Source organism: Tachyglossus aculeatus, chromosome 21, assembly GCF_015852505.1.
Source record: "Tachyglossus aculeatus isolate mTacAcu1 chromosome 21, mTacAcu1.pri, whole genome shotgun sequence".
Taxonomy (NCBI): domain Eukaryota; kingdom Metazoa; phylum Chordata; class Mammalia; order Monotremata; family Tachyglossidae; genus Tachyglossus; species Tachyglossus aculeatus.
Genome location: NC_052086.1, coordinates 9,812,036 through 9,837,848, shown reverse-complemented (window position 1 = coordinate 9,837,848; position 25,813 = coordinate 9,812,036). Strand labels below are relative to the sequence as shown.

The 25,813-nt window shown below is 55.3% G+C and overlaps 1 protein-coding gene across 1 annotated transcript in view; it reads left to right on the top strand.

Annotated features, from left to right (window-relative positions):
- MAPK8IP3 (mitogen-activated protein kinase 8 interacting protein 3) overlaps window positions 1-25,813 on the top strand; it is a 64,827-nt gene that overhangs the window by 10,073 nt on the left and 28,941 nt on the right. Inside the window, 10 exon segments of the mRNA XM_038762400.1 lie at window positions 652-772; window positions 3,560-3,630; window positions 4,581-4,672; window positions 9,918-10,059; window positions 16,754-16,867; window positions 16,869-17,001; window positions 17,671-17,773; window positions 18,489-18,607; window positions 22,390-22,401; window positions 23,575-23,592. Coding sequence (XP_038618328.1) covers window positions 652-772; window positions 3,560-3,630; window positions 4,581-4,672; window positions 9,918-10,059; window positions 16,754-16,867; window positions 16,869-17,001; window positions 17,671-17,773; window positions 18,489-18,607; window positions 22,390-22,401; window positions 23,575-23,592 — 925 coding nt within the window.

Below are 25,813 nucleotides of genomic sequence, written 5' to 3'. Positions count from 1 at the left end.
CACAACCCGATCAAGTTACTGAGACGCAGGCCGGCCTAGTGGCTAGAGCACAGGCCTGGGTGTCGGAAGGACCTGGGTTCTCGTCTTGGCTCCGCACATGTCTGCCATGTGACCGTGGGCAAGTCATTTCATTTCCTTGGGCCTCAGTTCCCTCATCTGAAAAATGGGGGTGAAGCCTGTGAGCCCCATGTGGGACATGGACTTTGTCAAGCCTGATTAGCTTGTATCTACTCTGGCACTTAGTAAAGTGCCCGGCACCTAGTAAGCGCTCAAGAAATGCCACCAAAAAAAAAAATGAATCAGTGGTATTTGTTGAATGCTTACCGTGTGCAGAGCCTTCTAGGCTGTAAGCTCATTGTGGGTAAGGAATGTTTCTGTTTATTGTTCCTTTGTACTCTTCGAAGTGCTTAGTACAGTGCTCTGCACACAGTAAGCGCTCAAGAAGTACGATTGACTGACTGTACCGAGCGCTTGGGGGACTCTACCAAGGGCCTTTCTGTCACTCGGATGAAGGTCGTGCCGAGTGTCCTCTGGGGGTGAAAACTGGGAGAGTGGTGTCCAGGTTTCTGCTCACTCGTGCCTCCCTCCTCCTCCCCCTCTCCCTCCCGGCCCTCCTCTCCCCTGCCGCCCTTCGGTCCTCCCGGGCTGCAGAAGTTCATCGAGTTTGAAGATGCCCTGGAACAGGAGAAAAAGGACCTTCAGATCCAGGTGGACCACCTCGACCTGCAGACCCGTCAGCTGGAGCTCAAGGCCAAAAACTATGCAGACCAGAGTAAGTGGGCACGCGGCGGGCGGGCGGGCGGGCCCCCCCTCTCCTTCACGTAGGCCCGAGGGGTCCGCCGGCTGCAGGCGAGACCATGGGAGCGGGTGGGGAGATGTCAGAAGTAGTAAGCCCATAACAGTTGTTATTATTGTTGATAAGATGCCAGGGAGACCCCCAGGTTCTTGTCTTCTGAGGAGGTGCTTTGGGTTAAGCGTGGTGTTTATTTGGCACCGACTACGGGCCCAGCACTGGGCTCCCGATCAGTCAGGAGTGTCCGTTGAACCCTTACTCGGTTCAGAGCTACGAGGCCATCAGAGGGAAAACAGTACTTAGCCCACAGGGAGCTCACAAGCTAAGAAGGAGAGAGAGAGCAAGTTATGATGATAATAATAAAATAATATGAAGAAGAAGAATATGAATAAACCATAGGGGTGGTATGCTCTAAGCATTTTTTGTACCATTCGCCGGGGTACGGAAAGTCAGATTGAACACAGTCTAAAGGGGAGACAAAGAACGGGGATTGAGTGCCCATTTAGCAGATGAGGATACTGAGAGGTTAAATGACTTGTCCAAGATCACACCACGGGCAAGTGGAGTGGGCAGGGAAAGTGTCTAATAACTGTCATCGTATGGTACTTTTCCGAGCATTTAGGGCCGTGCTCCACACACTGTGTGTGCTCAATAAGTAGCACCGATTCATTGCCTAGATCCCAGGTCTCCTGAATCCCAGGCTTGTACTCTTTCCTCTTGGCCACGCTGCTTCCCCATTTCACAGATGAGGAAACTGATGCCCAGAGAGGTTAAGTGACCATCCGAGGTCCCCCAGCGGGCCAGTGGCCGGGAGGGGATTAGAACCTGGATCATACTCTATTTATTTATTTATTTTACTTGTACATATCTATTCTATTTATTTTATTTTGTTAGTATGTTTGGTTTTGTTCTCTGTCTCCCCCTTTTAGACTGTGAGCCCACTATTGGGTAGGGACTGTCTCTATATGTTGCCAATTTGTACTTCCCAAGCGCTTAGTACAGTGCTCTGCACATAGTAAGCACTCAATAAATACAATTGATGATGATGATGATGAAAGAGATCGGGTCTGGGTGTCAGAAGAACCTGGGTTCTAATCCCGGCTCTCTGCCAGTTGTCTGCTGTTGGCAAGTCATTTCACGTCTTTGTGCCTCAGTTACCTCATCTGTACAGTGGGGCTTAAGACTGAACCCCATATGGAACAGGGACTAAGCATTGAACAAGTACCACAATTATTAATATTATTGTTACTGACTCCCTCCTGACCCCTCTTCCTGACCCCCCTTTACCTGCTCTGGTTCCTTTCTTCCACTCACCTCCCTTCCCACCATCATACAGTGCTTGGTGTATAGTAAGTGCTCAGTAAATACAATTGAATGAATCAGCTGCCTCCACCTGGGCCCACCTACTCTTCATCCCCCTCTTCGTGTCTCAACACCTTTTCCCCTCTAGGCTCTTCCCTCTTCTCTCCCCAGCTGCCCCTTTTTTGAGCATTTTTTTCTCCCCCTTCTAGACTGTGAGCCCACTGTTGGGTAGGGACTGTCTCTATATGTTGCCAACTTGTACTTCCCAAGCGCTTAGTACAGTGCTCTGCACACAGTAAGCGCTCAATAAATACGATTGATTGATTGATTGATTGATTGATTGATCATCCGACTCCCAAACCTCTGCTCTTTCCACTAAGCCACACTGCATTTGGGAGAACAGTCAGTCGATAAATCAGTGGTATTTCATTCAGTCGTATTTATTGAGCACTTAGTGTGTGCAGAGCACTGTACTAAGCACTTGGGAGAGTATAATATAACAATAAACAGACACGTTCCGTGCCCACAGTGAGCTTACGGGCCGGAGGACGAGCTTATAGTCTAGAGGATCGTATTGTGTTCTTGCCGTGTGCAGAGCACTGGACTAAGCGCTTGGGAAAACAAAGTAGAATAGAGTTGGCGGATACGATCTCTGCCTATGGGGAACTTAGGGTCTTCGAGGAGAGTGCGGTGAAGTCCAAAGTCATGAGCCTTCCGCTTCCGGAGTCCACTGTCCCGCTCCCGATCCGGGCGATATTGTTCAGCCTGTGGACTGAGCGACTCCGGGTCCTCGTTAAACCTCCGGGAAAGCCGGAAAGCCGCCGGTCAGGTTTTCCAAACCCCCGGTGATCTCCGCCAGACACGGCCGACTCCCCCAACCCACCGTCCCTCGCTCCCCATCCGTGACTGCGCCCCTTTGACGGCAGTCTAGACCAGGCGCACCCCCGGGGAAGTGTCCGGAGGGCGGAGCCGACCAAATGTGGCTATCGCAGCGGCTGGGACATTCATTCATTCATTGTCGTATTTATTGAGCACATACTGTGTGCAGAGCACTGTACTAAGCGCTTGGGAGAGAACAAGATAACAGTACAACAGACACTTTTCCCTGCTCGCAATGAGCTCAAAGCCTAGAGGGAGAGACAGACATTAATATAAATAAATAAAATGACAGGTATGGACATAAGTGCCTTGGGGCTGCGGGGAGGATGGGGTGAGTGAAGGGAACAAGTCAGGGTGACTTAGAAGCGTGAGGGAGAAGAGGAAAGGGGGGCTCAGTCAGGGAAGGCTTCTTCGAGGGGCATGCGGGGAAGGATGTCAACTTTGGGGGCCAGACGGGTTTCCCGTGCTCAGAGGGAGGTGGACGATCACGAAGATCGATCAGACGATCAGTGGTGTTTATTGAGCGCTGGTCTAAGGTCTTGGGAGAGTCCAACCTGGCGGGACTAATGAGAAATTGTGTTTCAGTTTCCCGACTGGAGGAGCGGGAGTCAGAGATGAAGAAAGAGTACAACGCCCTGCATCAGCGCCATACGGAGGTAAGCGGGGTCGGAGGCCTGCCCACTCTCCTCATCCCCATCTATCCTCCGCAACCGCGCAGGCCGTGGGAGCCCCATGGTGCTCAGCTCACCGTGAGGATGAAGCAGTGGCGGGTGGCCGGGGATGGGCGAGATGGGCTTCTCATTCTCCCGGTTGATTCCCTCACCCTGCCTGAGCCCGGGGACTCCCCTCCACCCTCCCCGCTCAGCCAGATAACCCTCATGCTTTCATTCGGTCATATTTATGGAGCGCTTCGGGTGTGCAGAGCACTGTACTGAGTGCCCGGGAGAGGACAAGACAACAACAAACATGCCCATTCCCTGCCCCTGATGAGCGGGCGAAGGACTCATCCTTTAGGATCCTCACTCCCCCGTATTGCAGGGTGATTCCAACCCCGGCGTCCTCCCTCCATGGCCCGTACCGTAGTCAGAGGAAGCCAATTTGTCAGCGTGCCCGGGGCACGGTTGGGCCACATGGCCACACTCAGCAGGGCCTTGACTAAAGCCCCAGGGCGGGAGATGGGCAGGAGCGGCAGAGGGTGGGGCCCAACGAGACAGGAGAGAAAAAGACCCGTTTCTGGAACTCCGCCTGCACCGGTGATATTGAAAGAGATGGTCTGAGAAAGAGACAGAAAGGTTAGCCCAATGGAGAAGCTTACGCAGAGGCCCCTCTGGAGTCAGAGACACCCCCCACCCCGCCCCAGCTTTTTAGCCAAAAGGCGTTTTAAAAATGCTTCTACAGTTCAGTCTTGGCCCTGATTACTCCTTTCTTCCTCCTCCTCCCCGCACCTCACCTCGCGTGGGCTAAGGATGTGTGGTTTTATCACCATTGCCACCCCATCCCACTGCAGGACAGATCAGCGCCAGGGTCCGTCACACTGAAAGGTGCCACTCTATGTGTGGGGAGGGCTGGCGGGTGCCACGGTGACGGGATCCTTGCTCTCCCATAGATGATCCAGACCTACGTGGAGCACATCGAGCGGTCTAAGATGCAGCAGGGCGGAGGAAACAGCCAGTCGGAGGGCAGCCTGCCCGGGAGGAGGTACGAGGCAGGGGGGTTTAGAGGGGGTCCCGTACGGCCAGACAGAGCCTTCTCCGCCCGGCCACGGCCAGGGGCGGGGAGCCCGGGACAAGGAAACCGCCTTCCGAGGCCTCCCCTCGAACCGGTCCCGGATAGCAAAGCCTAAGGGGAACCCGCCCAAGGGCAGGGCCATGTCCACGGGACTGTCTGGGTGTCGTTCTCTCACTCATTTCGATCTAAGCTTTCTGGATGGGACGCCCCTTCCCTTCCTCTCCAATCCCCGAAGTGGTAGAGCACCTCCCTTTTCCATCTCAGGCTGAGGCGGGAACTGTGTGCCCTCTGCCAGAAGGAGGGTCCTCCCCAAGGCCTCTCGGCGCCCCCACCCCGAGGGGGTCAGTGGTCCGGGCGCTCACCGCCCTGAATGGGCAGATTGCTTGTCCAGAGCCGGGGGTGCTTGGAGGGTGGTTTGGCGGCCGGGCGGGCGGGCACCACTGCCCATCTGTCTCTTGGTGGGAACACTTGTGCGTGAGTATGTATTCATTCAGCTAATCACCCATTGTGCAGAGTGGGGTGTCTCAATGCATGAGTATCATTGCTCAGTTGTCTCTTGGTGTCGACACACATGCACTCATGCATACAAGCACAGGCATATATATATATAAATATGTATTTACATATATTTTATGCTGCCAACTTGTACTTCCCAAGCGCTTAGTGCAGTGCTCTGCACACAGTAAGCGCTCAATAAATACGATCGATGATGATGATGATGATATATTTACACAGATGCACACAGTAAGCGCTCAATAAATACGATTGAATGACTATATGCAAGGTTCAGTGAGCAGGCTACATACACTGAAGCACAAGTGTTCAGTGAGCAGGCTATCCACACATACACGTGTGCACACATATATATGCAGAGTTCACAGAGCAGGCTATGCATGCACATATATGTGCAACGTTCAGTGAGCAGGCTTTAGAGACACGCACACACATATATAATAATGAGGGTATTTGTTAAGCGCTTACTATGTGCGAAGTGCTGTTCTAAGCGCTGGGGAGGTTACAAGGTGATCAGGTTGTCCCACGGGGGGCTCACAGTTTTAATCCCCATTTTACCGATGAGGTAACTGTGGCCCAGAGAGGTTAAGTTAGAGAAGCAGCATGGCTCAATGGAAAGAGCATGGGCTTTGGAGTCAGAGGTCACGGGTTCATATTCCGGCTCCACCAACTGTCAGCCGTGTGCCTTTGGGCAAGTCACTTAACTTCTCTGTTCCTCAGTTGCCTCATCTGTAAAATGGGGATTAAGACTGTGAGCCCCCCGTGGGACAACCTGATCCCCTTGTAACCTCCCCAGCGCTTAGAACAGTGCTTTGCATGTAGTAAGCACTTAATAAATACCATCATTATTATTATTATTATTAAGTGACATAGTAAGCGCTTAATAAATATCATTATTATTATTATTAAGTGACATAGTAAGCGCTTAATAAATGCCATCATTATTATTATTATTATTAAGTGACTCGCCCAAAGTCACACAGCTGACAGTTGGCGGAGCCGGGATCTTAACCCATGACCTCTGACTCCAAAGCCCGGGCTCTTTCCACTGAGCCACGCTGCTTGTCCATGTACACATATATGCAGTGTTCAGTGAGCAGGCTTGACGGACACACACACACATATATGCAAGTTTCATTGAGCAGGCTCCCCAGGCGCGCACACATACACAGACGCTCACAGGCCTGTATAGTCCGAGCATTGAGCCTTGCCCAGGGCGGTGATCCCGGTTGCCCAGTTCCCTCCGGGAGCGATCAGATGCGCACACAGGGGCGTGCATGACCTCCGCCCTCTAATAGTTGTTTTCTCGTCTTGCTTCTCGTGCTGTTGCCGCTGTGTCGTGGCTGTTGTCTTTGTCCCCCGCACACCACAGTCCTCGTCAGCACTGGAGGAAAAGGTAAAGCCCGCCACGGGCCAGGGAGGGCGGGGACGGTACTGGGATCAGAGACCACCGTCATCGCCGTCGGGGGTATTTATTGAGCACCGACCGGGTGCCAAGTGCCGGACAAGGCGCTCGGGAGAGTCCAAGACAACAGAGTCGGTCGACACGTTCCCTGCTCACAAGGAGTTTACAGTCTAGAGGCTGAAAAATGGTTCATGAGAAGCGGCGGAAAGAGCCCAGGCTTGGGAGTCGGAGAACACGGGTTCTAATCCCGGCTCCGCCATTTGTCTGCCGGGTGACCTTGGGCAAGTCGCTTCACCTCTCTGTGCCTCACTCACCTCATCTGGAAAATGGGGATGAAGCCTGCAAGCCCCACGTGGGACAACAGTTTATTGAGCACTTACTTTGTGCAGGCAGCTTCAGGGTGATTCTGCAGGATCTTCTAGGGGCGAGGCCTCTCTCAGTTTCCCTTCTGGCTCCTCTGTCCCAAGTATCCCCAACACCTGCCCTCCCCTGCCTGTTTTTTATGCTATTTGGTAAGTGCTTGCTATGTGTCAGGCGCTGTACCAAGAGCTGAGGCTGATATCAACTCATCTTGTAATTGAACAATATAAGATTATTGTTTCATAGCACTCTCCCAAGTGCTCAGTACAGTGGTCTGCGCACAGCGCTCAATAAATACGATCGAATGAGTGACTGAACGAATAAGCTAATCAGGTCGGACACAGTCCATGTCCCACTTGGGGCTCACCATCATAATCCCCATTTTACCGATGAGGTAATTGAGGCCTACTCATTCATTCAGTAGTATTTATTGAGCACTTACTGTGTGCAAAGCACTGTTCCAAGCGCTCGGGAGAGTACATTCCTGCCCACAGAGAAGCACAGTGACTTGCCCCCGATCTCCAGAGCCTCCTAATGTAGGGGCCCACTTCCCTGCCCAGAGATTCTCCAGTTCCCTTATCTGCAGAATGGAGATTGAGACTGTGAGCCCCACGTGGGACGGGGACTGCATCCAACCCGATTTACTTGTATCCACCCCAGCGCTTAGTACAGTGCCTGGCACACAGTAAGTGTGTAACAAATATCACAGTTATTATTATCTTGATACCTATTAAGCACTTACTACTTGCAAAGCCCCATGCTAAGCTCTGGGGTAGATGAAAGATCCCCATCACCCCCGGACTAAGTCGGTTCCTCCCATAAGACCCTCTTGGGGAACACAGGTGTCCCAGGGGACAGGGATGGGAATGAAACGCCCGGCGGGGGCCGCCGGCTCGGGAACCAGCCTGCCCAATTCCGCCTCCAAGCTCAGCTCCGTCGTGTAGTCCAGGAAAGCGGAACGAATAACTCGGGAGCGCACAGAAATAGCGCACGGCATTATCGAGCCACTGGGCTTTGAGCCCGCCTGGAGGAAATAAGCTAGAGGATGGCTCGAACGCCTAGGGAGTCGGCATGGGAATCTGGACCAGAGTTTAGCACAGAGCTCTGCGAGCAGTAGGTGTTCAATAAGGAGAAGGGGGGCTTCGTCCGGGGCTTATTTCTATCACTGTTACTACTGCTACTCTGACCACTGCTATAATAATAATAATAAACAATAAGAAGAAGAAGAAGAAGAAGAAGAAGAATGGCATTATTAAGCACTTACTATGTGCAAAGCACTGTTCTAAGCTCTGGGGAGGTTACAAGGAGGTCAGGCTGTCCCATGAGGGGCTCACAGTCTTAATCCCTGCTTCACTGCTGCTACTACTACTATTACTTCTACCATTACTGTTACTACTTCTATTACGGTTACTACCGCTATTACTGCTGATAATAACGCTGGAATTTTTTAAGCGCTTACTATGTGCCCAGCACCGTTCTAAGCGCTGGGGTAGATACAAGGTAATTAGGTTGCCCCACACAGGGCTCACAGCCTTAATCCCCATTTTACAGATGAGGTGACTGAGGCCCAGAGAAGCGAAGCGACTTGCCCAAAATCACACGGCTGACGAGCGGTGGAGCCGGGATTAGAACCCGTGACCTCTGACTCCCAAGCCTGGGCTCTTTCCTCTGAGCCACACTGCTTCTCTTACCTAGCAGTAGCTTCTGTGACTGCTCCAGCTACTGCAACTATACCTGTTTCTACTCCTGTTACTGTTACTATTACTGTTAGTGCTTCTACAATGACTACTACTATAATAATAATAATAATAATGGCATTTATTAAGCGCTTGACAGTTGACAGTCTAGTGGGGGAGACCGACATTGAAATCATTTGAAGATAGGAAAAATGGGATGTATGTGTCAGCGAATGCCTAAGAGGTAGGGTACGAAAGCTGATGTGGTCAGAAGCGCTGCGAGAGGGGTGAGTTCACAAGTGTGTGGGTGTTAGATGAGATACACTATTCTTACTATTATTTTTGTTAAGCGCTTAGTGTGTGGCAAGCACTATTCTAAGCACCGGGGTAGCTACAGTAGATTGGACATGGTCCCTGTCCCACATGGGGCTCACAGTATAAGCAGGAGGAAGGGAACGTGTCTATCAACTCTGTTCCATTGTACTCTCCCAAGCGCCTTTGTACAGTGCTCTGCACATAGGAAGCGCTCAATGAATAGGATTGATTGATTGCATATGATTGATTGATTAAGAACAGTTGTGGAATCCCCACTTCTCCCCAGTATGGCCGGCCCCAGGTCACACAGCAAGCAAGTCCCGGAGCTGGGATCAGAACCCAGGTCCTCTGACCCCAGGCCAGGCTGCTTCTCGTACTGTTATTACTAATGGTAATGATAATAGTAATAATAAGTGTGGCATTTGTTAAGTGCCGTCTGCGGGCCAAGCACTGCACCAAGCACTGGGGTAAATACAAGATAGGTCGGACCTAGTCCCTGCCCCACATGGGGCTCGCAGTCGGAGCAGAAGGGAGGGCAGGAGAATTGAATCCCCATTTTACAGATGAGGAGACCGAGGCCCAGAGAAGAGATCAGTCACACAGCCGGCAGGTGACAGAGCCAGGATTAGAACCCAGGTCCTCCGACCCCCCAGCCCGGGTTCTTTCCATTAGTCCACGCGGCAGTCCGAGAGAGGCTTAGGAAGGTGGGTGAAATGCTTCAGGTGGGGGTTTGGCATCGCACTTTTCCGGCCCCTCGCTTCTTGGGGTGAGGCGGAACTTCTCTCCCCAATAGGAGGAAGAATTCCATTTCATCTGAGCCCATTACGGTGTCAGGAGAAAAAAAAAAATGACCAGGGTTACTTTTCCGTGTTAACCTGCACCCGGCTCTAACCAGCCCCTCTCCCCGCCCCTTCTCTGTGTCCTCCTCTTCCCCTCTGTCCACCAGGAAGGAGCGCCCCACCTCTCTCAACGTGTTCCCCCTTGCCGACGGAATGGTACGTGGACAGATAGGGGGCAAGGTCATCCCCACTGTGGACCACTGGCACCTGAGTGACCTCGGCCAGCTGCAGTCCAACTCCAGCTACAAGGTTTACTAGTCGTGTCGCGGACCCGAGGGTCTCCCCTCGCTCCCTCCCTTCCCCCCGTCATTTGTCTGTGGCGTCCCCGTGTTCGTGACGATGGAGCCCGGCGGCCCGGGTCCATCATCCTTTGCAGCTTCTCCCCTCCCCTGGGGCCGACCCGGGGTCTCCGTGACAACCCGGGCAGGGGTGGGGAGGAACCAGGCCAGAGGCTCCGGTTTGCGTTGGTTCTGAGACAAGAGAAGCGATTGGCCGCCACCCTCAGATCCACATCTCCATTTGAGCATCCTTCCAGTAGAGGGGCTTCCGGGAAGGGCCCCGTCCACCACCGAAGGAGTCCTGTGACCCTCCCTCAGAGCCAGTGCCCCCCAGATTGGAAACGGTGTCACCCCCTCAGCAGGCTGCCCCTTCACACCTAGTCTGACTGTTCCTAAAAAGTCCGATCGGTCAGTAGGTTAGCAGTAGCTCCCTAGCGCGAGGCACCGTACCGAGTCCTCGGGCGGGCCGCGGCCGTAGCGAGACTGGGGGGGCGGGGGGCTCCCAGCCCACGAGGAGCCGACGGTCTCACGGCCCATCGGTGGTGCTCCGCACCGACCGAGACCCTCGTCCCCCGCCCTCAAGGAGCGGACTGTCTAACGGGGAGCGGACAGGCGGGAAGCAGTGAGAGCGGGGTGGGGAAAACCAAGGCCAGAGCGGGAAGCGCCACCCACCCGGCAGCAAATTGAGAAGGGAACTTTACGTGCAGGCGGGATTCGGGGCCGGGGGCGGGTCGGAAAGGTCCGGAGAAACCTGCCGCGAAGGGGGATCTGGGGCGGGTGACGTCGGAGACCGACTTTCAGGTGGTGAGGGTTTAGGCCTCCTCTCTGCTGCTGCCCCTGCGCTGACCACTCCGTGTCTGTCCTCTTCCTGCTCGGCTGAAGCAGCTTTCTGCCAGCTCTCTGGGAGAGAGGGAGGCGATCTCGCCATCTTCCGCTCCCGCTTCGTACTCTGGCGGGCTTGCCTCAGGCTCCCCCTCTCCCTACGCCTGGCCGGAGTTCGGCCACCCGCGTGTGAAGGGCGTTGCCCTGTGCCACCCCTGCCACACCAAGTCAGAGAGGGAGGCGTGGACCGGCTGACTTTTCCCGAGACCCTGGTCCTCCTCCTGGCTGGGACTTGGCCTCCGCTTATCTGATGCTCTTAATCCATAGTATTTGTTGGGCGCCTGCTCTGCGCAGAGCACTGCGCTGAGCACTTGGGAGAGGGCAATCGAGTAAGTCGGCCTCATCCCCACCCTCAAGGTGCGGAAAGTCGAGCAGGGCCTTTCATTCTTCACCTGGACCTTTTAACGCGGCCCCATCTGAGGGGCCGTTGGGTTTGGGGGTGAGGGGTGAGCCGGGAGAACGTCAGACGGCTTTGGCGGGGTAGATGAGCTTGACAGTCTGGCCATGAAGAGTCTGCACTGATTCCTCTACCTTCAACCCTCCCTGTTTCTCTCTCCTTCCAACTTTCTTTGGCACTGTCCCGTGACTTGCATTTCTCATCTGAAGCCTCTTTGGCCTTTTTTTTATTTCATCCGTGAGTGGCCATTTATTTCTGGTTTCCTCCGAGTATTCCGTTCAAGTTCTTTTCGGTTCATTGAATTTCATGCCTTAGGTTTTAAAGTGTGTGTATATGTGTTTTTTTTAAATTCCTTAATTTTTTTTTGTTTGTGTTTTTTTTTTTTTCATGTAGTGTATTTTCAGTGTTTTAACCAAACAGTTGTGCCTACTCATGGTGAGAAGTGACTGCTCAGAGTTTGGCAGTGCATTTTGGAGGTCATTGCCCCACATTGGTGTTTAGCAGGTTGAGAGGTTTGCCGTCCGGTAAGTGGTGGCCGAGGACAGGGGCCGGTGGGTGAGCGGCGGCTTCGGCGGCTACTAGGGAGTCCGGGAGGAAGCCGGGCCGGAGAGAGCGTGGAAGGAAAGAGCCCGCAGGTGCCCAACAGGGTAGCGAAGCTGTCGAGAAGCCCCCAGGGAGGCCAGAGAGAAAGTTGGCGACTTTTGGAAAACAGCCCCCGAGGGCGATTGGTCGTATTTATTGGGTGCTTACTGTGTGCAGAGCACTGTACTGAGCATCTGGGAGAGGGCAGTATCCCAGTATAACAGCCACATTCCCTGCCCACAACGAACTTATCGTCTAGAGGGGGAGACGGCCATTAATGGAAATAAATGAATTGTGGAGGGGGGGCGTAAATCGGCAGAAGGAGCCCAGCGTGATGCGACTCTCGCTTGCGGCCAACCTGTACAGAGGCCCCCGTTCTCCCGCCTCCTCTGCCGCCCTCTCCCCCGTCACCCCACGCTAGCAACTGGAGCCAGGATAGCTGGAGAGGGTGGGGAGAGAGAAGTACTTCCAGTCCCTCCACGGCCAGCAGCCGTGGCAAGGTTGGGCTGTAGCCATCGAGGTCGAGGTGGACGTAACTCCTCTGGCCACTGGCGACTTCCCTTGGCCTTCTGTGAACGGGGCAGGGAAAGATGAGCAAAGAGCACCCTGCCGTGGGGCTTTCTCAGAGTATAGCATGAGGGATAAATAAGTTAATAGAAATAATTCATTTGTATTAACATCTGTCTCCCCCTCTAGACCGTAAGCTCGTTGTGGTTAGGGAATGTGTCCGTTTATTGTGATGACGTATTCTGCCAAGGGCTTAGTATTCATTCATTCATTCAATCATATTTATTGAGCGCTTACTGTGTGCAGAGCATTGTACTAAGCGCTTGGGAAGTACAAGTTGGTAGTACAGTGCTCTGCACACAGTAAGCGCTCGATAAATACCGTTGACTGACTGGGAACCGCAGAGTCCGGGGTCCCAGAACGGTCCCTCCCGGACCGTCTTCAGGAAACGAGGGGCCGACCCCTAGGCATCTCCCCCAAAGCCAGGCCTCTGAGACCGAGTCCCCAGAAACTGAGGGTCGGAGCCAGCGCTGAGGGCCCACGTAGAAATCAGGGAAATACATTCAATCAGTCACTTGTATTGGGGGCTTACCATGTGCAGAGCACTGTACTAAGGGCTTGGGAAAGTACAGTACAATAAACAGACACATTCCCCTCCCACAACGAGCTGACTGTGTAGATGAGGGGGGGACAGATAGCAGCACAAATGGAGCCACAGCTGCCTCTGCCTTGCCCTGTGCCCCAAAGATGACTTTTGTCCGGCTCGGCAGCAGCACGGGAAAAATGAGATCCCAGGAGGGGAGACTGATCCCTCCTCGCCCCCTCTGCCGCCCTCCTTGCCCCTGCCCACCAGCGAAACAGCCCTGGTGCCCCGTCTAGAGGGAAGCTCCAGCCTGGAGCTCCCAGGTTTGGCCTTCACGCCCGCTCCATTCTGGGTTGGGGAGAAGAACCAAACCTGCCTTCAGAGCTCTCCCGGCCGCCTATCACTCGAGTCCCCCTCCCTTCTTTATCTCAGCCTTCCCAGAGGAGGAAGCGTTCTAGTAGTAGCCATTGTAGCAGTAGTAATAATGATGACATTTATTAAACGCTTACTATGTGCAAAGCACTGTTCTAAGCACCGGGGAGGTTACAAGGTGATCAGGTGGTCCCACGGGGGCCTCACAGTCTCAATCCCCATTTTACAGATGAGGGAACCGGGCAAGTCGCTTAACTTTTCCGTGCCCCCGAAGTCACACAGCTGACAAGTGACGGAGCCGGGATTTGACCCCACGACCTCTGACTCCAAAGCCCGGGCTCTTTCCACTGAGCCACGCTGCTTCTCTAGTAACAGTCATAGTCATAATGGTATTTATCGAGCGCCCACCCGGCGCAGCGCACTGCCCGAGGGCTTGGGAAAGTACAACCGAGGGACGCTTGGGAAAAACCTTTTCCTCGCAAGTTCTTCCCGACGGATTAGAAGAAAATTAGAGTGCAGTATAGGGGCCGGAGGCCAGGAGCCCAGCTGGTTTCGCTTCCCGGGAGGGTGAGCAGGTAGTTACTTTCTGTCGAAGGGGATGGGAAGCCCAGGGGGGTGGGTTGCCCTTCCAGGGGCGCTGGGGGAAAGAGTGACCAGTCGTCTTAGGTGCCCCAAGTGATGCTTGCAGTAGTAGTGGTGAGAGTAGGGTTTTCTGGTCCGTAGAGGGCAAGGCAGGCTCCGGGCGTCGGGTGCCGTAGTTTCTCTGGCAACCCTCCGTCTCCTCCGGTAGGACCTCCCCGGCTGATGCCAGAGGGCGTCCGTTTTGAAGCCACCGGGTTCCCCGGACGGGCATGGGATAGAGCGGAGAAGAGGCCCGCACCTAGCGATAGTAGTATTTATCGAGCTCCCTCCCGGGGACAAGACCCAAACCGAGAAGGTGACCCCGTTGGCTGCCCGCGGGGAGCTTACGCTCTCAACGGGGGAGACGGGCGGAAAGCTCCGTACAGAGAGGGGAGTCGGGCACCCAAGTGCCACGACGCCAGGCCAGCGGCAGTCTGAGCGGGCGGGGCTGCTCCGCCCCAGTCTTCCCACCGACCTGTCGCTCCCGCTCCTGGTCCCCAGAACAGTCCGTCCGTCCAGGAGGAGGAGAGATTCCCAAAAAGGCTCCACCCAGACCCTCTTTTTCCCCACCAACCCCGGGACCCCCCTTTCTCCCCGCCCACCTCCAAGCTGCAAAGGGTGGCGCTGCCATTCTTCACCGCGGAGTCGTGGTCATCCCAGGCGGCCGTCAGCGTCGTAGGGGGTCTGGGGATCCGTCGGCGGGAGGGGCACCATTCTTCACCCTGGGTCGCGGTCATCACCCCAAGTCGTGGCGTGGGCTGGCTGGCCGGGCGGGCCAGGGCGATTTCCGGAGCCTCGCCCGCCCCAGCTCTGCGCCAGGCCCCCGGGAGGCCCCGGCGGGGCGCAGGGGATTGTCAGGCCACATTCCTTCCTCGGCCTCCGCCCCCCCAAAGAATACGGGGGTCGGAAGACCTCTCGCCGAGGAAGCCCTGATTGAGGTTTCTTCCAAAGCTTTATAATTACCCACAATAGCCGTGGTATTTATTAGTGGCTCGCTATTCATTCATTCATTCAGTTGTATTTATCGAGCTCTTGCTGTGTGCAAAGCACTGGACTAAGCACTTGGGAGAGTATGACGGGCTTTGGAGTCAGAGTTCATGGGTTCAAATGCCGACTCTGCCAATTGTCAGCTGTGTGACTTTGGGCAAGTCACTTAACTTCTCTGGTCCCCAGTTTCCTCATCTGTAAAACTGTGAGCCCCCTGTGGGACCACCTGATCACATTGTAACCACCCCAGCGCTTAGAGCAGTGAGTAAGCGCTTAATAAATGCCATCGTCATTATTATTATTATGACATAACAACAGAGAAATTCCTGCCCACAACGAGCTCACAGGGATCAAGCACTCGGAAGAATCCGATGAAAATACGGATTAGGATATTAAGCGCTCACTAGGTGCCAGGCACCGTACTAAACTCTGGGGTGGGTACGAACGAATCGGGTTGATCGCAGGCCCCGTCCCACACGGGGCTCACAGTCTCAATCCCCATTTTCCAGATGAGGGAACTGAGGCCCGGGGAAGTGAAGCGACTTGCTCAAGGTCACACAGCCGACAAGTGGCAGAGCTGGGATTGGAACCCACGACCTCCTGACCCCCAGGCCTGAGCTTTTTCCACTAGGCCATCCTGCTTCTCACCCTAGCCTAAAAGGGTGGGAGAGCAGGGATCTCATCCCCATTGAACAGAGGGAGAAACTGAGGCCCAGAGCAGTCCAGTGACTTGCCCGAGGTCACACAGGGGGCTGAGCTGGCATTAGAACCTGACTCTCCTGCTCCCCAGGCCCTCCCCATCCCCACTAGGCCCCGCCCCGCGTGTCACTCCAGAAAGGCCCTTGAATTAATCCGTCAGTCAATAAGCAGTATTTAGGGAATGCCCACTGGGTAGGGAATACCGGACTAACCACGTGGCCAACTGTGGGCAAGATTCCTGCCCTCAAAGAACGTGTGGTCTACTGTGTTTAGAGCACTGTACCGAGTGCTCGGGGGAAAAAAAACCGTAGTCTTGTCGTGGGCAGGGAATGTCACTGTTTATTGTTGTATTGTACCTTCCCAATCGCTTAGTACATTGCACTCAATAAGCGCCCTATACTGAGTGAATGAACAAGCGCTTGGGCAGAAGCACATGGAGTTGATAGAGCACGGGCCTGGGAGTTAGGTCATGGGTTCTAATCCCGGGTCCGCCGCTCGTCTGCTGTGTGACCTCGGTCAGGTCACTTCACTTCTCCGGGCCTCGGGTCCCTCATCCGGAAAGTGGGGATTAGAGACCGCGAGTCCCACTTGGGACGGGGACGCTGTCCAGTCCGATTTACTCGTATCCACCCCAGCGCTTAGTAGAGTGCCTGGCGTATAGTAAGCACTTAACAAAAACTGTTATTAGTTTTATTAGAACAATGGAGTTAGCAGACACAGTCTTTGTACTTGAGAAGCTGGCAGGTGTACCATGTGCAGAGCACTGGCGTAAACATTTGGACTAGTGCATTAGAGTTAGCAGTTACGCTCCCTGCCCTCAAGGCGCTTCCTGTCTACTGTGTGCAGAGCACTGTACTACACATTAGTAGACATTCCCCTGCCCTCAGGGAGCGCAACATAGCTTAGGGGCCCTGGGCGGGCAGCAGGAGTAGCCTGCCTGGGCACGAGGCGTTTCCCCGCCGACTGACCCCAGGTTCCCCGGGGGTGCCTTCCATCTTCGGCCCCCCTCCCCCCCGTTCCCCGTCTGTGCCCTAGTGCCCTCAGGACGAGATGTCCGAGTCCGGCCAGTCCTCGGCCCCCGCCACGCCCAGCACCACGGGCACCAAGTCCAACACGCCGACGTCCTCGGTGCCCTCTGCCGCCGTCACCCCCCCTGAACGAGAGCCTGCAGCCCCTGGGCGACTTCGGCGTCGGAGGGAAGAACAGCAAGCGGACGCGCGAGAAGCGTAACAGCCGCAACATGGAAGTGCAGGTCACCCAGGAGATGAGGAACGTCAGCATCGGTAGGCCTGCGTCGGCCCAGCGGGATCCCGGGCGGAACCGGAGGGTGGCTTCTTCCCCTCTGCTGTTCTGGTGGGCCCGCCCGTTGCCTTTATTATTCTTGTTCTTATCAGTGTTATCATTGTTATTGTTGTTATTTTCATCGCTGTTATTATCATGGTATCTGTTAAGCACCTACTATGTGTCAAGTGCTGCGCTAATCACCGGAGTAAGAACACGCTAATCAGGTCAGACACAGCCCCGCACGGGGTTCACAGTTTAAGTGAGAGAGAGAACAGGTATCAAATCCCCATTTTGCAGAGGAGAAAACGTAGGGCCGGCGAAGGCAAGCAGCTTGCCCGAGGCCACACAGCAGACAGGTGGCAGAGTCGGGAGTGGAACCCGGGTCCTCCGATTCCCAGTCCCGGGCTTAACAAGCGCTTAACGAATGCCATCATTATTATCCCGAAAGGGTCCCTAGAGGTATGCTGTGAGGTGCTACCCGCTTCTGGATAGGGAAGGGCACTCGACCAGTCTCCTCGATAGCCAATCAGTCACTGGTATTTATTTATTAAGCGCTTACCATGTGCAGAGCCGTGGACTGAGCGCTGGGGAGAGTCTAGTAGAACAGACACACTCCCTGCCCACAGCGAGCTAGAAGAATTAGGGTTATTTTCCCGTGTCTCCTTGAGGTATGGGAAGCAGCGACGAGTGGTCCGACGTCCAAGACATCATAGATTCAACGCCAGAGCTGGACATGAGCCAGGAGCCCCGGCTGGAACGCACGGGAAATAGGTACGGGCCTCCCTCGACCCCGGGCCCGCGTGGTGGGGGTCTCCATCTCCCGTGGGGAAGCCCGGGGGCCGGACAGACAGGGTGTCGGCTTCGTGCCAGAGTGTGCGTCGGGTTGGAGGTCGGGGGTTAGTGTTGGATCAGGGAGCGGGTTGGACACTGGCCAGATGCCCATTTGGCGGCCAGCGGAGAGGAGGGAGAGGGCCAGACTGGAAGTCTAACAGTCACCCTGCCCACGTTCAGTCTGTCACCCTCGGTGAAATTGTTGAGAAACTCCCCCAGCCTCCATGCCTTGTCCCCAACGATCGACGGTACCGATCGAGGGCCGACTGAGCACTGTAATAATAACGGTAACTGTCGAGCGCTTACTATGTCGTTCAAAGCTCCGGACCAAGCCTTGGGAGAGTATACCAGAAGTGCCCTCGAGGAGGGGAAGGCAGGCAGTTGTATTTTTTGAGCGGCTACTCTGTGCAGAGCACTGTATGAAGCTCTTTGGACAATAGAACAACGCACAGATAGGTTCCCTACCCACAGTGAGCTCACAGTCTAGAGGGAAGACAGACAGGTGGCCAGAAACGATGTCTAGATAATGGAAGCAGTGGAAAGGCCGGTATTTTAAGCCGGGCTCAGTTCGGACACATCAGGATGAAAGAGCATCATCTTTCGTCATCTTCTCTTGTCCCCCCATTTCCGCTCCCAACCACGGCCTCTCCCACAGCCCAACCCAGGGAATTGTGAACAAGGCGTTCGGCATCAACACCGACTCCCTGTACCACGAGCTGTCCACCGCGGGATCCGAAGTCATCGGGGACGTGGACGAAGGTGCAGACCTACTAGGTAACGAGGCTGTTTCTGACGTGTCGAGGCCAGGACTTTCCAACGGGAAGCCCTCTTGGCCTTCCCCGGGCCAGAAGCCGTCCTTGGCTGGGGTGGGGAAGCGGCGACTGAAACCTTTGTTCTATCATTTATCGCACCGCGGTGCTTTTGGGAGAGGGCCACCAACCAAAGTCCTCGTCCCCTGGGGATTTGGGGAAATTTCGATTTAAAATCTACCCCTCACAACCTCGGGGCCGAAAAAGAGATTTTTTTTATCTGCTGAGGAGCAGAAGTGCTGACCTCTGGCCCGAGGGTGAAAAAAGAGTGGGGATTTTGGGGGAGGTGAGGCGTCCAAGAGCAGCCAGGCCCGAGAGCTTCCATTTTATATCTCTGCAGCCGTTGACAGGCAGCTCACCTGTTATACTTGCATGTGGCAAACAAACCTGAACATCATGGAAATGCTTACCGTTCTGAGAGCTCGGTTTAGGTATATGCTCCCCGTCTAGGCCGTAAGCTCCTTACGGTCAGGGAACGTGTCCACCATTTCCGATGGATCGGACTCTCCCGGGCGCTTAGTACGGTGGTCCAGTGCTCCGCACGCAGGAAGCGCTTGATGGATACTTGATTGAAAGACCTGAGGGTGGTGAGCGTGGGAGTCCGGCTCACCAAACTGTGGAAACAACGGTTTCTCCTGCCCCCTCCCCTCCGTGAAGTGGGCACACATGATGAGAAGAATAAGCTCGGGCCTGAGTGTCAGGAGCACCTGGGTTCTCATCCCAACCCCGCTACTTGTCTGCCGTGGGACCTCGGGCAAGCTGCCTAACTTCTCTGTGCCTCGGTTGCCTCGTCTGTAAAATGGGGACTAAGACCATTAGCCCTGTGTGGGACGTGTATCCAACCTGGTGATTGTGCATCTGCCCCAGCGCTCAGTGGAGTGTCTGGCACAAAGTAAGCGCTTAACAAATGACATTCAAAAAACAGGAGCATTTTGTCCTGGTTCTTAGAAAAATGCTCCTCGGCCAATCAGTAGTACTTACTGAGCACCTGCTCTGAGCAGCGCACTGTACTAAGCACCTGGAAGGGTGCAGTGGAATGAGTAGACGTGTTCCCTGCCCTCAAGAAACTCCAAGTCTAAAGCTTCTTCGCGTCTGCTGAGAAGCAGCAAGGCCTAGTGGATGGAGCATGGGCTTGGGAGTCAGAAGGACCCGGGTTCTAATCCCAAATCCGGCCCTTGTCTGCCGTGGGACCCGTGAGCAAGTCAGTTTACTTCTCTGGGCCTCAGTTGCCTCATTTGTAAAATGAGGATTGAAGCTGAGCCCCATGTGGGGCAGGGAATGTGTCCAACCTGACTACCCCAGTGCTTATTACGGTGCCTGGCACAGAGTAAGCACTTAACGAATGCCGTTTTATTATTATTACTATTATTACTATTATTATTATCATTATCGCTACTGGCCTTGCCTATCTCCTGCTTTGAAAAGCAGCCATGGCCTAGCGAGAAGAGCCTAAGCTTGCGAGTCAGAGCACCCGGGTTCCCATCCTGGCTCTGCCCCTTGTCCGTTGTGGGACCCTGGGCAAGTCCCTTCATTTCTCAACTTGTACTTCCCAAGCGCTTAGTACAGTGCTCTGCACACAGTAAGCGCTCAATAAATACGATTGATTGATTGATTTCTCTGGACCTCAGTTTCCTCATCTGAGGTTCAGATGGAGGTGCAGTACCTGTTCTCCTTCCTACTTCGATTTTGATCCCCACGTGGAGCCTGATGGTCTTGTATCTACCCCGGTGCTTAGTACAGGGCTGGACACATAGTCGGCGCTTGACAAATACCACAATTATGATCATTATTATTCTGCGCTGAGTCAAGGGGTTGGATGGCTTTGAATCCCACCCACCTGGGTCAATCCAAGATGGAAAATGGTCTCCGGTTCCCCTACCAACTCTCTGGTAGCAGCGGACGTGGGCCGCAGGTAACGTAAAGCCTCCCGGCTTCCGCACACAGTCAGTGCTCACTAGATACCATCGCTGGACCGGCAGCCGACCACCCATCCAAGCGCCCTCTGCAAGCCGCCCCCTTCCCCCTGCACGGGGAGGAGGGATCTTTTGTGCTGATTTTCTGTTTCTTTGTTCTCCAAAGAAAGATGTTTAGGTGGAAGGGAGGGGACTAAAACTCAACTGTCAAACAGCAGAACTGGAAAATCCCTGTCTTCGCCACTCTAGCCCCAAAGCCTTTTTTTTTCCCCTTCCCCCTCCGTCTCTTCAATCTCCCCGCTGGTGTCAGCTTGCTTTTTCCGTTTTCCAGTCATCCTCTCTGGGACCGAAGAGGGATCCGGGAGCATTCCGGGGCAGACGTGCTCTGTTCCCTTCGCTACTTCCTCCTGCCTGGATTTTATTTCAGCGATTACCTCCCCACATTAGACCGCACGGTCCTCGACGGCAGGAAGCGGGCCTGTTACGCATTCTGTCTAGCACAGTTGGCGCTCGCTAAATGGTACCACCGATTGATTTGAGAGGGTGGGTGCTTCGTTAAGTCTCCTTCAGAAACTCAGGCTGTTGTTCTAATGAGTCATCGGCTAATCTTTTATTTTCGCCTCACGAGTGGCTTTCTGGAGCTGGGAGGCCTTGGCAACTTAGGATGGCGCCTGCATGAACGTGAGAGAAGGCATCTTATTTTCCAAAAAAACAAGGAGCAGGAGACCAAAGTATTTTTGTCTGTAATTTTTTAGGGTATTTGTTAAGTGCTTACTACGTTCCAGGCACTGTAGAAGCTAATACACGCTAATGGGGTTGGACACAGCCCCCATCCCACGGAGGGTTCAAGGTCTCAATCCCCATTTTACAGAGGAGGTAACTGAGGCACAGAGAAGTCAAGTGACCTGCCCAAGGTCCCAGAGCAGACAAGTGGCAGAGCTGGGATTAGAACCCACGTCCTGTGAATTTGAACCCAGGTCCGTGCTCTTTCCGTTAGGCCACGCCGCTTCTCTGATGTTGGTTCGAAGGTGAGAGAAGTCACGGGGAGGTGAGGCCCGGTTTCTGAGGGTAGGATAAAAAGAGCACTCCTCAGAAGCACCCTGCTTCTTTTCTCTGAAAACGGGATTTCCCAGGCATCTTAGGATCTGGGGAGGGGGTGAATTTGGAGCGACCCAGGTGGTCTTCCCTCCCTATATCCGCCCTGGTGGGAACCTCCTGTACCTGCAAAATGGGAATCTGGTTTACCGAACATCAGTTGGGTGCAGAACACTGTACTGAGCACTTGGGAAAGTAATAATACTAATAGCGATGGTATTTGTTAAGTGCCGACTCTCTGCCCAACACTACTAAGCTCTGGGGTAGATACGAAATCATCGGGTTGAACCCAGCCCCTGTCCCTCGTGGGGCTCACAGTGTTAGCTAAAAGGGAACAAGAGTTCATCTCCATCGTACAAAGGAGACAGCTGAGGCCCAGAGAAGTGAAGCGATTTCCCCAAGGTCACACAGCAGGCGAGGGGCGGAGCCGGGATTAGAACTCGGGCCCTCCGACCCGTAGGCCCGGGCTCTCTCCGCTAGGCCAAAGGTGGAGGCCCGTTCCCCGTCCCCTCCGAAAACGCAGCGGGCCCCAAACCCGGATCCCTCTGCGCCGCTCAGCATTGATGTGGCCACGTCACTGCTCATTTCTCTTCGGCCAAAACCCTCTGTCCCTCTGTCCTGTCGGTTCCAGTCACTGATTGACTTATTTTTTTCTTTTATCACTTCTTCCCCCTCCCCATTCCCATCCACCCCTCCTCCCTCCCCCGCCTCTCTGTGCTTCGCTGGACACGGCCCGTAGGGGAGTTCTCAGGTGTGTATCTCGCCCCCGTTGAGTTTCCTTATCTGTGTTGGGTTGTCCCTCTCCCCCGTCCCCTTTCCGACCTCCTCCCCCTTCCGCCCCCTCCCCACAGCGTTCAGCTTCAAACGCTAAAAGACAGACTTAGACGTGCTGCCCGCCCCCGCAGCTGGCTCCTCGGGGCGCCGCCCTTCCTCCTTCTCCTCCTCAATTTGACGGGTGGCCCCCACCCCGCCCCAAGAGGCCCGGGCACCCGGCTTTCGGCCCCCTCAGTCCTCCTCCGGTACAGTCAGCCGTTCGTCCTCATCATTAACCTCTTTATTTTGTTTTCCGCTGCCTCCCCCGGCCCTGTCGACGCGGCCCCCAAGACGCTGCGCCCCGCCTGCCCCCTGTCCTGCTGTGGACATGTTCCACCCCCCCTCCAAACACATACACACATACACACACACGACACCCCCACCAACCAGTCACTCGGTGGCCCAGTCGGGTGTGTTTCTCCCGCCTCGCCCTGCCGAGCAGAATGGCTGGCAACTTGTCACCCACCCGATTTCTGCTCCTTCCCCACCACCTGCCGTCCTTACCGCCCCTCCACCCCGCACTGGAATCAATCAACAGTATTTCTTACCGCCTACTGGACGGCGCACTGACGTTAGGAGACACGATCCCGGGCCTCCAGGAGCTTACCGTCTAGCTGACTTTACAAGCTTCCTGACCCCAAGACCTTCTAGCTGAAGAGATTTGGTGTCGTCCCCCCAGCTCGGTCAGAGTGGTTCCAGGCCCACCTCCCATTGTGGTCCCAGCTAGCTTTCCTCCTTGCGCTCCTTTTATCTTGTCCCCGCCAGTGCAAGCTCGCATACTTTGAGTTGGTTTTTGTTTTCTTTCGTCCTTTAACGTTCCAAGAAGTAACTCCCTGCCATTCAAGGAGAAGCGGCTCTGGCAACGCGTGCCAGCCGGGCTTCCCCTGCTGCTCCCCGCTTTCCTAGTCTGAAATAACCCACGCATCCCCTCTTGACAGCCCCCTCCCCACCCCTGGCCAGCGCTCGCTCTGCTGTTTACAAACCGATGTTTAACGGCTGCTTGTTTTCTCTTCCTGTCTCCCCCTCTTTCTTTCCCCTCTCCCCCCTCCCCATGTTTTGATTCCCCTCCCACCCACCCCCGTCTCCCACGGGATTGGGACGGCTGTCCTAGTGCGGGATGATTTTTTTGGTAAGGCCCAGGCCACGTGCCCACGTGCTTTTCCAGCTCCTCTTGTCCACCCAACATCTCGCTGTGTTCCATGGGGTTCTGGGTTTGGGGGGTGCGGGGGGCGGCAGCAGGGTGGGAGGTTCATCCTGGCGGTGTGGGATGGACGGCGGGGAGGGGCTGGGGGGCGGCAAAACGGTAGCCCTCATCTCTTTAGAGCGGTGCCTGCTCCTGTTTTTTGGTGGGCGGGCCGTGACCGTTCGGCTGCTTCCCGGGGGCAAAGTCCTGTCACGGGGAGACCCAACAGAGCCCCTTTTCCCCCCACTCCAGGGTTCCCCCACGCCCCTTCCCTCACCCCAATTTCGTCAGAAGTCAGGGCACTCCCTTTAGGGCATCCTCCAGCCTGACGTTCCAGTGGTTGCTAGGTCCTCTTCTCCGGACACTCAGGAGGACAAGCTAGCCTGGGTGAGACAATTGGAAAGTGAGGGAGGAGGAGGAAGAGGGAGAGAGGAGAAGGAGATAATTTACTCCCATACTTGGATCCTGGCCTCCTGTAAGCCCTCCCTACATGCTCCGTGATGGCAAGCTCCTTGAGGGCGGGGATCGTGTCAATCGGCTCTGTTGTAATGTGGTCTCCCCAGCGCTCAGTACAGTGCCCTGGTCACAGGAAGCGCCCGATACATACTACCGACGGATAAACCATTGAATGATGATCGTGGCGGTTTGTAGTCGTGGCAGTAATGGTATTTACTGAGTGCCCGCTTGGTGGGCCGCTCCGTGCTGCACCCTTGGGAGAGGACGATAGAAACCCGACACCCATTCCCTGCCTGCAAGGAGCTTCCAGTCTGTATGAGACAGAGGCAGGGACCCTGGAGAGGACTCTTTAAATGACCAAAACAATCCCCTGGGGAAGCAGACTCCTCTGCCCCTTTAAATAAGTTCCCTTACTTAAGTGGTCAAGCAGGCATGCGTACACACTCACACTTAGCCTCGGTGGCTTCTTCCGTTGGCAGGGCCGGGAGAGGAGGAGCAATGGGAAACGAGGGCGGAAAACTGGGCTGGCAGAGGAGGGCGACTGGCCCGACCGCTCAGTCGAGAGTCCGTTTTCTTCCGGCGCTGGTCCGGGTGGGTTTGCTCGTTGCCGAGTGTGCCCGGGCGGATTGCCCTGAAGATGGTCCCAAGAAAGGGTCTTCCTCTTCTGCCCCCGAGAGCAGCCCCACCCTCCTCACTTCCCACCACCCCCCTCGCTTCCACCCAACTTCTTCCCAACGGGAAACCATCATCATCGTCATCATCATCGTCGCCGTCATCAGCAGTGGTGTTTATGGGGTGCTTACTAGGTGCGGAGCACTGTACTAAGCACTTGGGAGAGACAGTCGGCCACGCTCCGCCCGGCCTGGGTCCGTGCTGACCCCAGACCTCCAGGTCAGCCCGCGGTGGGGTGGGAGGTTAGGGCGGCAGGGAGGACACAGAACCCCAGGAAGCCCACCAGAGCTCTCCGGCGGCTCACGTCGTCCCTTGAAATGATCTCTCCCCGGCTCGAGGTCTAGCCGTGGTGAAGAGTCGCCCCAGCCGTCCTACGTCCACCCCACCCAGAGCCCAATCCACCGCCGCGGGGCTCACCTACTTGCCCGGGCCGCTCCGAAGCCGGCCCTGGAGGACGCGTTTCACTCCCGGAAAGCTTGGTCTGACCGGAAACCCCGGCGGCCACGATGCGGGGGGCCGGGAGAGGAGTGGGGCTGGGCTCTGTCGCCGCCTTGCCACCCTGTCCACCCCAGCCGTCCGTGTCCACGAGAGGAACAGATGTCCTCCGACATCCATCCGTCGTCTCGGTTTGTGGCCTATTGGCCCCCGAGTGGAAGTCGTTGGGCCGTCGGCCCTGCCGCGTTTTCTCCGGACCGCTCAGGGCTGCCCAAGACCTGTCTTACTCTCCGTCCAGCCTGGTATCGGTTAAACGCTTCCTTGCCAGAAGCACTGGGGTAGACGCCAGAGAGTCAGACTGGGCCCAGCCTCGTCCCACCGTGAGGCTCACAGCCTAAAAGGTCGGGAGAATGGGGGGAGGGGGGTCCTACATCCATTTCAGGGATGGGGAAACTGAGGCCCAGGGAGGTGAGGCGACTCACCCGGGGTCGCACGGCAGGCCGGTGGCAGGAGGCGGAATTAGAAGCTGGGTGTCCCGACTCCCGGCCCCGGGCTCTAGCCCCTAGGCTAAACTGCCCTCCGTTCAGGGCAGGGTTGGGGGCTC